A 13,914-nucleotide genomic window follows, 5' to 3' on the forward strand; every position below is an offset into this window, starting at 1 on the left:
AGAAAAGACTTGTTCGCTGCTCTGTAGATGCTTAGCATCTCTGTGGCCTTTGACTAGGGTGCTATCAAATCTCTGGTCCACCCAGCACTGAAGTGGCCTGATCATCCTAAATTACATTTCAAAGGGAGGCGAGAGCTACAACAGATCTATCATCGTGGCACCGACCTGCAGCTCACATGGGGAAGCAGAAGCAGAAGTGTGGTGCCTGAGAAGGCAAAATCAAAACTGGGCATGTGAACAAGTGGTGTGTGCGATCCTGGAGTCAGGAGCAGCATCCTTGAAGGAACCGAGCTGGAAGGAAACACAATCCAGGTCTGGGGCGTGCATGTAATGGCCAATACCAGCTGTTGCCCCTGGCTTTTCAGCTCAACCATCTTCAATGAGTGTGGCAATACAATGTCGTTTGTTTGTTGAAGGGAATGCTGTTATTTGATCATTTTCAATTAAGATGTGAGTAGTTGCCTGAGACACAAGCAATGACGTTCACACTCATACTTTGCTCCACTCTTTATGAACAGGAATGTGTAATTTGGGTGCAATACACAAGCACTCCCCGGCCAGGCATCTGCACTTCTGCGATCCGTAATTGTCAACAGGAATAATGAAACTGCAGAGGCTGGTACTGAACCTAGAAACTGATGAATTTCCCTGTTTGAGTTCCATTGGCCAAGTTAAAATAATAAAAAATAATAATTACAATGCTAATACGTTACTATGGATATACCTTATTTAGATAAAATAAAATAGGAAGAACACAGAGGGATAAAGAACAAGAATGAGTGAGGTGACATTCTCTTCTGCTGTTCAGACTCAGATTTTCATGATTCACAAGAGACAGGCTGGAACGTTTCTGTCACGAGTTCAAGCTGAAGATTTCATTGCCACATTCAGAGCTTAGAGGCCTTTGTTATTTAAACAATCCAAAGATTTCAAATCCTCTTAAAATCATCTGAGAAGGGAAAGAGAAGAAATTGGTTGAAACTTGCACTTGAAAGCAGAGGAGAGCTGTATGGATCCCAAATTTCAGGTTAAGTTCTGAGGAGCATCTGTGGAGAGAGGAGGGGTTCTTTGTTCCCTCCACATGCAAACCAAGTTGCACATGAATCTCTCTCTCTTTCTTTTGACAAAGTTATGCATTTCCATAATGGAGCAAGCTTTATAAGTACCTCTTCAGACAAAAATATCCCTCAAATTCTAGGAGTTTTTCAGGGATTTTTTTTTAACAGCAAAACTAGTGCTGGTTCACAAAACTCAGTTTATTGCACCAAGCAATGATGGCATTTGTTTTCCAAAGACACAAACAATCCTTGGATTGAAGTTGTTGGGGAAGATGTGCCAGCTTTTTTAAAAAAAGCCTCCCCAGCAACAGTGGATTTTTTCCATCTTTTTTTCTCTTTTTCTTTTTCTTTTTTCCCTCCAAATAACAGTCCTAACCTGGGCGTAACATGGATGTCCAAATGACATTCATAGTGGGACAGAACATATATAGCAGATGGGATGCTTGACTCTTACTTACTTTGGATGCTTGGAAAGTGTGTTCCCCTCTGCTTTTGCCTGCATGTGCACGCAGATGCAGGCAGACCTTTGCAGGATAAGAGAAGGTGCTGGAGAGAATGATCTGGCTTTTAGAAAGACCCTCAAGTTACAAATGTAGGGGCAGGTCTTGCTCTCACTGCAGTCCCTGAGGGTCCTGCAAATGATTTCAGTGGGGACACAACTGAATCTCTACTGTTGGAAAGTCTGAAGCTTAAACAGACCAAATTCTGCCTTTAGGAATGCACCCTTTAAACTGAAGAAGGAAAATACAGGGCCAAATACTGCATTTTATTTGATTAAGAAAAAAAAATAGTTTTTCTTCTGCTCTGGCTTACTGGTTCCATTATTTTATTTTTTTGGGTGGGGGCAGAGGTATTGTTTTGATTTTGTTTTAATTGAAAAAGGTGTGGGAGAAAACTGGGCCCCATCATTTGTACTGTTACCTAGCACGTTTAACACTTGGAAAGAGTTGGGAAAACGAGAGGCGCTGCAGGGAAAAAAAAAAAACAGAAAAAAAAAAAAAAAAAAAGCTCAAAGAACCCCACAGACCATAGACTGAGCAGGGGACTCCAGGGAAGGTTTAGGATGTAAATGTTGAGAAAATCTCATTTTCTAAATTCACTCCTGGAAACAACTGCAAGAGACAGATGCCAAAAATAAGGGGACACCAAACGTCTTGAAAACACAGCAAAATCTGCATTGCTTTTGCTCTCTCCAAGAAGTCTTGGGAATGGGACAGGGGATAACACATTATCCTCTTAAGCCTTCATTTCACTGAACCCTCAAATAGGCTGGTGTCATGGAAAAGAAAATCAAGTGGATGAACGTTGCAATTTATATATATTTGAATAGATAACAAGAACAATTTTACTGTTTGCCATAAATGAAAAACCCCACCAAATCATTCCTCTGATTGAGGTTCTGAAGCTCTGTTTATGGCTGCAAAGTGATTTGATACAAAAAAATCACACATTTTGAGTTATTATATCACCCAGAAATTTGATGCCACTTAACTATGTAATTTTCAGAAATGATATAAAACCGCTGCAGAAAAATATTCAGGGAAGCCCAAAAGACCTCTTTTTATCTTTTTTTATGGGTCTAAAATGAGAACTCGCAGAGATCCTTGCACTGTATGTGAAGGCTGAACTGCCACCTCGGGAGCTTTATTAATATGTATGTAAATATGATCTGGTTAGATCCTGTGTTTCTGTGTCTTTTCACAAGGTGGAGCGGCTAAGCTGATCAGATCAACGCCCTGTGTTTATTTTTTTTTTCTGCCCAAGCAGCAACATTTAAAGATTCAAAGAGAATGAGGACAGCAGCCTCATTTATGTCAAGATTGTCTCAAACGTCGTTCCTTCCTCCCTTCCTTCCTCCCTTCCTTCCTTCCTTCCTCCCTTCCTTCCTCCCTCCCTTCCTTCCTTCCTCCTCTCTTCCTTCCCTCCCTTCCTTCCTTCTCTTCCCCCCACCCCCCCCAACTCCCAGATCTGTATCAAAACCAATTTACTTCTAACTTAGCATGAGCTTTCTCAGTAAAGACTGGGAAAAAACTAAAATCACATCACACAGAATTTGCAGCTCCAATTTTTCTTGCACTGAAAAGTTATTTGAGCAAATGGGGAGAAAGTGGAAATTCATTCGAAATGTGTCCAAGTGACACATCAGGCTTATCCTCTGTGAGGATATTGGGACTCCCTCTTTACACTGAAGCCACTGTTATTTATGTATCTATATCCATGCCAAATTTTAGCTAAAGACTTTGCACGATTGAAAAAAAATGATAAAAAAGAAACCCAGAAGCTGAACATGTGTGTGCGGAGAGTTCTTGACTCATCATGCCTTGTTGTATGTAGGATAAAACTGAATACTTAACATTATATTAGCTTGTTTTCCCCTGTGGTAAGGACAGTGTTTCTAGATGAGAACTCCTCAAATCCCTGGATATTATGAAGACAGGAAAGATTATTACCTTGATACAAGTTATTTTGTGCAAGACTCTCCCCCCTAATTTAAACCAGGGGATTATAGCGTCTTCACAGCTAGCAAAAAAAGCTTGTGCTCTTGTTGCAGGTTATGCTCCCGTTTCGCCTGTTTTTTCCTTTCTTTCGGGGGATATTTTTTGCGTGGTTGGTCGCGGTTTTTGCTGCGGTTGTTACGCGGCCCCAGGTTTGCAGGCGGCGGGGCCGGCGCTGGGCCGGGGGGGCGCTCGGCGGCAGCCCGGGACAAAGCGGGGCGATGTCGGGGGCCGCCGCTGCCGCCCGGGCAGCCCCCGGGGACCCCGGCCCCTCTTGCGGGGCTGCTACCACCGGCTGCGCCGGGGGCGGGGGGGCGGGGAGAGGAGAGACAAGCGCGGGGCCAGCTGCAGATGGAGGCGGGTCGAGGGATAGGTCAAGGTTAGAAGGAGCTTGCTATTGATCTGGCTTTGAACGCGAGACAGGGAGAGCAGAGAGACTAAAGGGGGAGCTGTGAGACAAGACATTAACAGCTTTCAGTGCTAATGATCACAAGTGCCAGACAAGGGAGGAAAGAGGAGACTGAGAAATCACTTTGGAATTTCTCCCCCCCCTCCCCACCGGGATGTATTTTCGGAGGGGGGGAGGCAGGCTGGGGGCTCAGCCCCCGCAGCCCTGCCCGCAGCCGGCCAGGCGGCGAGGGCGGCCGTGGGGCTCCGGCGGCCCTGCCGCCCCAGGCCGGCGGGGCGGCCGCCTGGTCAATCATTGCCGGCCCTTATCTGCCGCGCTCAGTGCCCACTGGAAGACACTGGTTAATCAACAGATGATGCCCAGTAACTTCCCGATAAGCTGCGCTCCGAAGGGGTGCAGCTTCCTGCAGCTCGCCGAGAAAGGGCCGCAGCCGCTGCGAGCCGGACTTTGCACCCCCGAGGGTGGAAAGTGACCCCCCCACATTCCCCGCCACCAGGGCCGCAGCCCCGCGGAGCGGCCCCGGGGTCGGGCCGCGCTTCGCCCGGCGGGCACGGCCACTTTTTGTGGCCTCGCCAGCCGGGAGTGGAGGAGGGATCAAAGCGGGCAGGGGGGCAAGGGCAGCCCCGTCCCCGCCGGCCTGCCCGGACCCCCTTCCCCGCGGGTGCGGGGGCCAGCGAAGGGGAGCCCCTTCCCTCCGCCCCCCCGAGGGTGCCTCATGCCGACCCGCGGCGCCTGCCCTTCGCCTGCCCGGCGGCGCGGAGCCCCTGCCATCGCCGCGCTCATTTTCCTTTGCAGGACCCGGCTAAACAAACCAGAACACGCACGGCAAAGAATCTAAACGGCTTAAGCGCCGTTAAATGTCTTTTGCGTATTTGCCGTGCGTTAACAGAGGCGGAGGAAGGCAGAGCCGGGGCAGAGGAGGGCACTGCCAGGCTGGCCCGGCGCCCACCGCCCGGCCGCGGACCAGGGGGGGCCGCTGCCCTGGGCGCGCCGTCGGGCCGGGCTGCGGGGGGCCGGGGTCTGGCAGCGCCGAAACGCGAGCTGGGAGCGGTCGGGCGGGTGTAGGGAGGGAAAGGCAGTTTTAGTGGAGGAGGCGAGAGCGATGCTGTTTAGCCAAATTTCTCACAAAGCTGATTAAGGGCACCGAGATGAATTCTGGTCCCCCTCAAAGCTTTCAGGCGATTTAATACAAAAAATATTCATTTAACGTGGAAAGTGAATGACACGACTGCAGAGCAGCTCTCCTGGCGTACTCCGAATGGAGGCTGGGTTTCTTGGGTTTCTGCTCCATCTGCCTCCGAGCCCCCAGCCCTCCCCCTCCTCTCCATTCCCCTCGCCCTGTCCACACCTGGTGCTGAAAAGCTGTTTGCACCGAACAGCTTCCTTGTCTGGGGGGAGAGACGGAGAGAGGAAAAAATAATCGCAGGAGATGAGCTGGGAGAGCGGAGGCAGAGGGGAAAAGTTGGTTTCCAAGAATCTCCTAAGTTAGAAGCGCACGCAGTTGTGAGCATTTACCTGCGTGTGAAATAGGAGGACAAGTGCACCGAGCTGCAGTCCCTGGGAGCCCGGCGTCTCTCGATTCGTGGCTGAGACTTAATTCCTCCAAGGAAAAATCTTCTCTGCCAGGATTTTAAGGGAAGGGGGGTAGGGGGGTGGGAGAAGAAGGTCGGAGCGTGTGTGCGTGTGCGGATCGGGTGTGCGCGCGTGTCCCGCTACCATCACACTTCGGGTAGGGAGAGAGGAGGGAGAAAAAAAAAACCCTCTCCCCAGCCCACACAGATATTTGTGTTGTTGTAAAACTGTTTGAAAGAAATGCAGGGGGGACGTGCTCGCCGCCGAGGAGCTGCTGCGGCGGCGCCTGGAGGGAAGAGCAGCCCGAGACCCCTCGGGAGCCGCCGCCGCCGGGCGCGGACGGCGGGGAGCACGACCCAGCGCCGAGCCTGGCCGGCGGAGCCGCGATGAGTAACGGCGAGGCGGCGGCACCGGCGGGCAGCGCGCCGCAGCCTCCCGCCCGCGCCGCCTTCGGCCGCGGAGCCCGGCGCGGCGCAGCGCGGGCCCCGGCAGCCGCTCCGGCCCCGAGCGCGGCCGGGCCGCCCCGCCGCCCCCGCCCCAGCCGCCCCCGCCGCGGCCGGCGCCGGGCTCGGGGAAGTTTGGCCGTGCGTGAGGATGCGGATCCATGCCTGCCCCCGCTCCCCCCGCCGCCGGCACCCCGCGTCCCCGGGAACGCGGCGCTGCACAAAGCCCGGCGCGGTCCCCAGCCCCGCTGCGCTGTAGGCTGCGTGCGAGCGGGTGTGCGCGAGTGTGTGTGAGTGCGGGTGTGTGCGGTGTGTGCGAGTGGCGTTTCTTGTTCTCTTGCAGGGTACAATGTTAAAAAGCCACCGCTAGTCGCCCCCAGTGCTCCTACTCTCTGGGTCTTTTTGTCTCTAGTGCAGATTAAACGTCACGTCCGCACTTGAACTTGAATTTTATCCCATTGTACAGAGGCAGCCCCAGCCATAGAGAGACAGAGCGCTCCCAGAGAACCAGGACTCCGCCATCTTCACATTGCAATATATAATAGTAATAGCCAGCACCAGCCCAGCTGCACTGGGGGCTTCCTTCCTTCCAGTCCCAGTGCCAGGCGAGGGGGGAAGAGTGCAAAGTGGTGCAGGAGCACTGGCAATCCAAAAGCACCAGGGCAAAGCAGTGCCACTTGAACTGGGAAAGAGGAGACACAGTTTTGGCTACCCCTTTTCAAAAAAATTCTCTCTATATATCTACCCAGCAAGGGTCAATCTCTGAAAAACATTTTTTTTGGCATTTTTTTTTTTGTGTGGGGGCAATCCCAATTCTAGTACTTTTTTTTATATTTCTGCTTTTTTTTCTTTATTTTGTTTTATTTTCTATCTCTCTCTTTTTTTTTTTTTTTTTTTTTTTTTACCCTCCTGGTGGAAAAGCGCACTTGCCAATTTGCCAAGCACTCTGGAAAGAGGGAAAGAGAAAAGTGTCACTGGCGGTGCATATCCTCCTAAGTTCAAGAAGAGATCTGGAAGTCCAAGTGGCAGAAGCAGTGGAGAAAAGACAGAGTGTGTGAAAGAGAGAGAAAAAAGAGCGAGAAAGAGCTTTTCCTGATGATGATGATTTTTAATTGAGAGGGGATCCCATCCAGTGCACCACAGCAGCAACAAAAAGGAGGCTTTTTTTCCTTTTCTTTCTTTTTTTTTTTTTTGAAAGAAGAAGAACTCGATAAAGAAGAAGAAGAAGAAAGAGGAAAAAAAAAAAAAAAAGAGGAGGAGGATCGCCCCCCCAGCACGTCCCCCCAAACCAGTGCAGCTCTCCAGGCGATGCCAGTGTAAATGCCAGGGCAATGTCCCGTCGCAAGCAGGGAAACCCGCAGCACTTGTCACAAAGAGAGATTATCACACGTAAGTTTGAACTTGGAACCAAACCGAGCCGAAATCGAGGAGCAAAATTAGGGAAGGGGAGGAAGCGGTTGGGGGGGGGGTGGGGGGGGGGAGACTCCAGGAGCAACCAAAGCTGGTAAATGACTTCAGAGAGAGGGAGAGGAGAAGGGAATTAAAGAGGGGAGGGGGGTGTGTGGCTGGGGGATGGGCTGGGGGTGGAGGGGGGGAGAAGCCCGAAGTTTGCTGTGCGTTTTTGCAGCGGTGCGGAGGTGAGGCGGGCGGGCAGGCGGGCGGCGTGGAGCGGGGAAGGCGCTGCCGGCGGGGAGAGCGCGGCGCGGCGCGGGGGGCGCGGGGCTCCCCCGGGAGCGGGCGCGGGGGGCGGCGGAGAGGGGCGCGCCGGGCCGGGCCACCCCGCGGGGCTCCGCCGCTCGCCCCCGGCCCTGCTCTTCGTTCCCTGCTCCGGGGGCAGCGCGGAGCGGTGGGAAAAGTTGGCTAAGCGCCTTGCCTCGGCGTGACAGCCCGGCCGGGAGGTGTGTGTACGGGGGGGGGGGGGGGGGGGGGGGGGGGGCGGACCGAGGTGGGTAGCAAGGGGGGGAAAGCGGAGCGGCCAGGGGGGGACTTAACGGGAAGCACACGGAGGCAGTGGGCCGGCCGGGGCAGGCGGGCCGGCAGCGGCGGGCGCCGAGCCCCCCGGCGCGGGGGCGCGGGGCAGGTAGATGGGCAGGCTGCACCCTGCCCGCCCCAGGTGCATCGCCGGCGGGGGGAGATAACTCTCCTCCAAGAGGGGAAGGGAAGGCAGGATGAACTCGGTTGGGGCTAGAGGCAAGGCTGCAGAGGGCTGGGGACGGACGGGGGTGTCTATCGGTGGCGGGGGACGCGGAGAGAGCTAAGGCGGGGGACGGGGCTGGAGGGCACGAAATGCCGGGCAGCGGCACCGGCTCGGGTGCCCGGGCAGGGAGCAGAGGCTGCACTTTGCTGAAGCCCCCATCGTGAAATGAAAACACACACATTACTCTCCCCCCCCAATAGGGAAGGAAAAAATAAAGCGGGGGGAGGGAAGGAGACGCCCCCCCTCCCTCCAGCTCCAGCATCCCCCCTCCTCCCCGTTCCCACCCCTCCAGCCCCGGGAGAGGGGCGACCGCCTGCAGGCAGAGTAGGGGGCAGACCTCCGCGCCGGGCGCCCCGCTCCGCTGCTCCGCCGCTCCCGTCCCCGCGGGGCTTTTACCGCTGGGGGGGGAGGGGGGGCGCCTCCCGGGGCGCGGGACCCTCAGAGCTCCCCACTGCGCCGCCGCCACCGGGGCGGGGCGGGGGGGGAGGTCAGGTCAGGGAGGTCCCAGTTTACCTCCTATAGCATCTGACCCGTTTGGGGGGCTGGTAGAAAATGCCCGGCGAGGTTTCGAGGTTTGGGGGGGCGGGGACCAGGATGGGGCCCCGCACCCCGCCGGGAAGGCCGGCTCCCCCCCCCCCCCCCCCCCAAGTCCGCAAGTTGCTGTGCTGCGGGGGGCGGCGGTGCGCATGGAGCCAGCCCGGGGCTGAGCCTGAGCCGCGGCGGATCCGAATATTTATGTTGAGATTTTAAAGAATTTAAATAAATAAATAAAATATTCCCCCGGCTTCTCTCCCCTCCCCTGAAAGCCAAGAATAGGAGCCATCTGCCAGGAGCATTTGGTGCTTGCGAGCTCCTCTCTTTCTTTGTTACCGGTGATAAATTTCTGTTTGTAAGATTTCCTTGGGAATCGAGATATGTATATAATTTTTCCACCTCCTGTGAGATTGTTTTTCTTTTCGTAGAGGAGGGTTGTGGGGGGACGGTTTGGATCCCGAAATTTCAATTTCTTTCGCTCTGTCTTTCCTTTCCCCCCCCCCTCCCTTTTTTTTTTCTTTCTTGGTGTGCGCCTTTATTTTTTAACCCGTTCCTCCTTTCCCCCCCCATCCCCCCTCCCGCCCCAGCCCATCAGCTGGTGGAACACAAATGAAGATGCATCTGGTATTCAGCTCTTTCTGGGGGGTTTCTTTTTAATTCATTGTTATTTTGGAACCAGATTTGCATCACCATAAAAGGTGGAATTCCCCCCCTCCTCAATTCCCTCCCCTTCGTTAACTGCATTTTTGTTTTTAACCATCCGGTTTGGAAAATGCATTTCCCTTTTTGTTGATGGCTTCTTCCCACCCCCCCCACCCCCCCCTTTTTTTTAAATTTATATATTTTTTTATTTTTTAAGAAAAAGCATCAACAACCCTCTAAATCGCCCAGTGCAATTTCTCCCACTTCTCTTGTCTCACTTGCAAGGAGATGTGGGGTGTTGAAAGGGGGTGTGCGGAAAATCTGGTTTGTTGTGCACGTCTGATTTTGTTTAAAGGGGTGAAACATTTCTTGCTGCTGTTGCTGCTGGGGGGGGGGGGGGGAGGTGGGGTGGAGAAGAGAGCCAGGTAGGTTTGTTCTTCCAATTTGATCTCCTTTTCTGATCGCTTTACTTGAAAGTAAATAATGAGACAGGAGAGCATTAAAAGGTGCCGAGGAGCTGCGTGTACAATGGGTTTAGCGGGGAGGCTGGGGAGGAATGGAGAGCAGAGCGGTACGCCGCTTCCCTCCCTCTCCTCCTGTATTTATTTATCTCTCCATCCTGAGGAAGCTGGCGGAGAAATCACGCTGCATACTGAACAGTGGCAGAAAAAAATTAAGGTATCCAGGGGAGGAGGTGGTGGGGGCCGGGGGGCTGCGGCTGGGGCTGGGGAGCAGGAAGCACAGGCATTGCAGCGCACAGGCACTGAGCCTCAGCTGCGGGCTTGCAGGAGGGGGGTTTCGCAATCTCCGCACTCCTCAGGAAGGTGTCATTCGTGGGGGGAAAAGGAGCCAGGGAGACTGTTCTCTGTAAGGGGGAGTTTGGAAAGTAGCGGGCAATGGAATGGGAAACCGAAACACTTTCAACAAAGTAAAGCCAACCCCAAGCCAAGCTCCCAAAGCTGGGATGAATTGATGCAGTTTTCAGAAATCTTGTATTTATGTCATGTTTAGCATGGGCTTCCCCCCCCCCCCCCTCTTTCTCCCTTTTTGGCGTCTGTCAGGAGAGTTGCATTTCAGGATGGATTGGAGGTCTGTGCCAGGCAAGGACAGAGAGATTGGGAGAGAGATGGAGGGTGGTGGGGGTGGGTGAGGGAGAGGGAGAGAGAAGGGTTTTCTGACACTGCTCAGCTGGAGTTTATTGGGTTTCATGCTCTTGGTGTTCAGAGAAACGTTTAGATCCTGAGTGTAAGACAAACAAACAAACACAAAAAGCAGAGAGGCTGCAACGTAGTTATGCTCCAGAGTTGCAGCGTCTCATTAGCACAGTGGTCTTTAAGACTGCAAAACGGAGTGGCCTGTTTCTCCTTGCCAGTCTTTCCCAGGCAGCCTTGTAAGGGATGCATGTGCAGGACAAAAAGAGAGGAAACACATGCAGAGAAAAGAGCAGCTCTGGACTTTTCTTCAGTGGTGGTGGACAGAACAAACTTGGTAGCTGAGCTCATTTTAATGGGTGGACAAAGCAGAAGAGGCGATCACGTAGGGAAGAGGAGGCTGAGCTGTTAAGCTGTTCTGTGCAAAGAAACGTTACTTTGGTTTGATTCAAGTTGCTGAGTTTCCAGCTTCAGATCTTCTGTTTTTAACTTGAGAAATCTGGTTTCAAACTAGCCTTGCATTTTGCATTTGAAGGACATGTGAAAGGCAAGAGCATGTGAAAAGCTCACTGGTAGCAGTTTTGCAGAAGGTGGCAAACCAAGAACATTTCTGTAGAGCAACAGCAAAGATTGGGAGGGAAAGGCACAGTAAAATCATAAAATTCCAGGTAGAGAACCAGGTTTCCCAAGGAGGCTCCTCACTACCTGGTCAACAGGTTCCATAGGAAGAGTAGTAATTTCCTTTATCACTTTGTATTTGTGTGTAGTCATTAAAAATAATTATAAAAAAACCCCTATGAATTTTTGCATGTCAAAGTTTTGCAAATTCCTTCAAGGAGGTTTTCTTAAAATGAATTTAGATTTAGTGCAATTAAGGTACTTTTCCTACAGACGACACCCCTTTCCCCCCCCCCCCCATGTAATCAACTCTAATACGAAGAGAATGTAAGCTGTGACTGAAGAATTAGAGGAAATTATTATTATTTTGGAGATGGCTGCATTTTTCATATCTGCCTAGCTGTGCACAGAAAAGCTTAACATGCTCTTAAAAGACATTACATGTGTTGGCTTTAAATAGGGCAGGAAAAAAGCCCAAAAATGGTTGTGTGCTGTTGACTTCCAGGTTGCCTTTCATTTGAATATATTTGTATTGGACTTTCAAGATAAAAAGAAAAATAAAGCAAATTTTCATAGTTTCTGATCTTTTTAAAATATTTTACAAATCTAGTGCAGAGTAACTAGATTGTGGATGTGGGTTGTTCTGTCCTTTTTGGTTGATGTGCTCAGGGGCTTAAATGGATGTACAGTGGGTGAGAAATAATTTTGCATTTTTTTGCTGGTCGGCAGATGCAGAGCATATTTTGTCAGGCTAATTTAAATATTGAGAAATAAAGGTCTTGAAGATTTTACAACCTGGCTGCCTTTAACAGGAACGGTTGGAGCCCTTGTCTTGCGCAAAATGTACGTTTCTCTGTAGAACAAAGGGTTGTCTTGTGGCATATTTGACAATAATTATGACTTAGAGGAGTATGCGCTCGTAGAAGTAGTACAAATTATTGATATCAGTTACCGACTTCAGTTGACACCTCTTCAGCGGCTCTTCCCAGGGCTGCGCTTGCTGCTAGCGAACCCCTTCGCTCAAAAAATGCCTCGCACAAGGTGGTCGCTCCCCTTCCGTTTCCCACCTGGATTACTTCGAGCTCCGTCTTGTTTGTTGATGGAAAATACTTTCCAAAATAAACTTTGCTGGCTTGCTCAGCCGCCTCGCGAGCCTGCCTTGTGCCCCTGGCGAGAAGTGGCGGGTGTTGGCGACTAGGGGGAGCTCGCAGCCCGTGTGATGGGCTGCGGGGCCGGCCCTGCCCGGCTGCGGCTGCGGCGCGGTGCGCTGCCCCGGGAAACAGCCGCCGCGGCTCCGGCGCTCCACGGCGCTGAGCGGTGCTCCCAGTGTAAAGTTGTAGTATCGATTTTCACGAGGAGATCTATATAGCGCTAGCTGAGAGGGGCTGCGAGCCAGACAAATCTCTCTTTAGCTAAATCCCGGCTGATTAATTGGTTTGGGCGGACAGGAGTTTTTAATTAAAATGAGTTTTTAACAGTGCCTTTTATTGTCAACATGCAAAGTTTAAATTCTCGATTTGTCCTCGTCAGATGATGGCAGTCGGGGGGTAATGATACCTGTACATGAGCAAGTCTGTGTGTGTGTGGGGTGGAACAACCCACGGAGATCCGTTAGTTTGTTCCAGTGGATGTAAAAACACGGAGCGAGGAAGCTGGAGTTCTAGGAAAAAGTGTGCACAGCAATAAAGCAGACATGCACGTACATAATTTGGCATTGATTACATGTCAGAAAGCCACATGTACCCCTGCTGAGAGGATCTGATGTGAGATAGTGTACTGTACTTTGATCTTCAGGTCCTTATAGCAAAAAATCTGCAGTTTATGGAAATAGGCATTTTTTTTCCTAGAGAAATAAAGGCAAAATCACATCTGTCACATAGAAGTTGGTGCTGAGCAGCTCACAGGCTGCTCTGCCAGGCTTGTGCTGCTCTCTGCTTGCAGTCGGCTTGTGCATCGTGGACGGACTTTAGCGGGACGCTTTCTCGCCCAAACATATAATTTCACGGCGTGCACATGGGAAGCTTCGATCAGGGGATGTTGATTTCACCCAGTCTGAGCAATTCATCAAGTTATGGTATTGTTAACATAGCACAAGCGTCTTCTTATTTTTAGGGTGCAATATGTGCACGGAGGTTATCCTGCGACAGGAAAGCATGCTTTATTCTAACCTGAAAGAGAAGTAAATTAGGTCAGACAAAAGATCAGGGCTGTCATCAGCTGTACAAAAACCCTTCACTCTTGGGTAGAGAGGGCCAGCAATTTATCTGATGATTTCTCTACCTCATTTAATGTTTGAATTGAGGTAGCTGGAAGCATATAGACAGGAGCCAGCTCGTTTGACAGACCGGTAAACTGAAGAGCACAGTGCCCGGGCCGCTGCTGATGCTAGTGTTCCCCAGCCATGGGGAAAACCTTCCCTTCTCCCCTTCTGAAACCTCAGACTTTGCTGACTGTGGCTTTCCTTCCATTCCGTGAGCGTTAACTTTTACCAAGAGAAAAAATTCCATGAGTGTTAACTTTTACCAAGAGAAACGATTCCTCTCTCTTCCTTCCCCTCTCCTCTGCCCACCCAGTGCACGCACACCCATGCTCCCCTTCCTCTTGCTCCCTCCTCTGCCTCCCACTCGTCTCATCCAGGTCGAAGCCTGGTGGAAAAGTCTCCCTGCGGAGACCTACTACCCCAAAATGGCTCTCTGCCTCCTTGCTGGAGCATTTCCTTCTTTTCGGTTGCAGTTTGGTTTCGCCAGGGCTGCCTTGCAGTTGTTGATTGAATTTGATCTCCCCTCAGTAGCCTC

The 13,914-nt window shown here is 51.7% G+C and overlaps 1 protein-coding gene across 1 annotated transcript in view; it reads left to right on the forward strand.

Moving 5' to 3' along the window:
• Window positions 1-6,898: 6,898 nt before the first annotated feature.
• BCL11B (BAF chromatin remodeling complex subunit BCL11B) overlaps window positions 6,899-13,914 on the forward strand; it is a 91,021-nt gene continuing 84,005 nt past the window's right edge. Inside the window, 1 exon segment of the mRNA XM_037395996.1 lies at window positions 6,899-7,366. Coding sequence (XP_037251893.1) covers window positions 7,309-7,366 — 58 coding nt within the window. The 5' untranslated portion in view covers window positions 6,899-7,308.

Source organism: Falco rusticolus, chromosome 7 (assembly GCF_015220075.1).
Source record: "Falco rusticolus isolate bFalRus1 chromosome 7, bFalRus1.pri, whole genome shotgun sequence".
Lineage (NCBI taxonomy): Eukaryota > Metazoa > Chordata > Aves > Falconiformes > Falconidae > Falco > Falco rusticolus.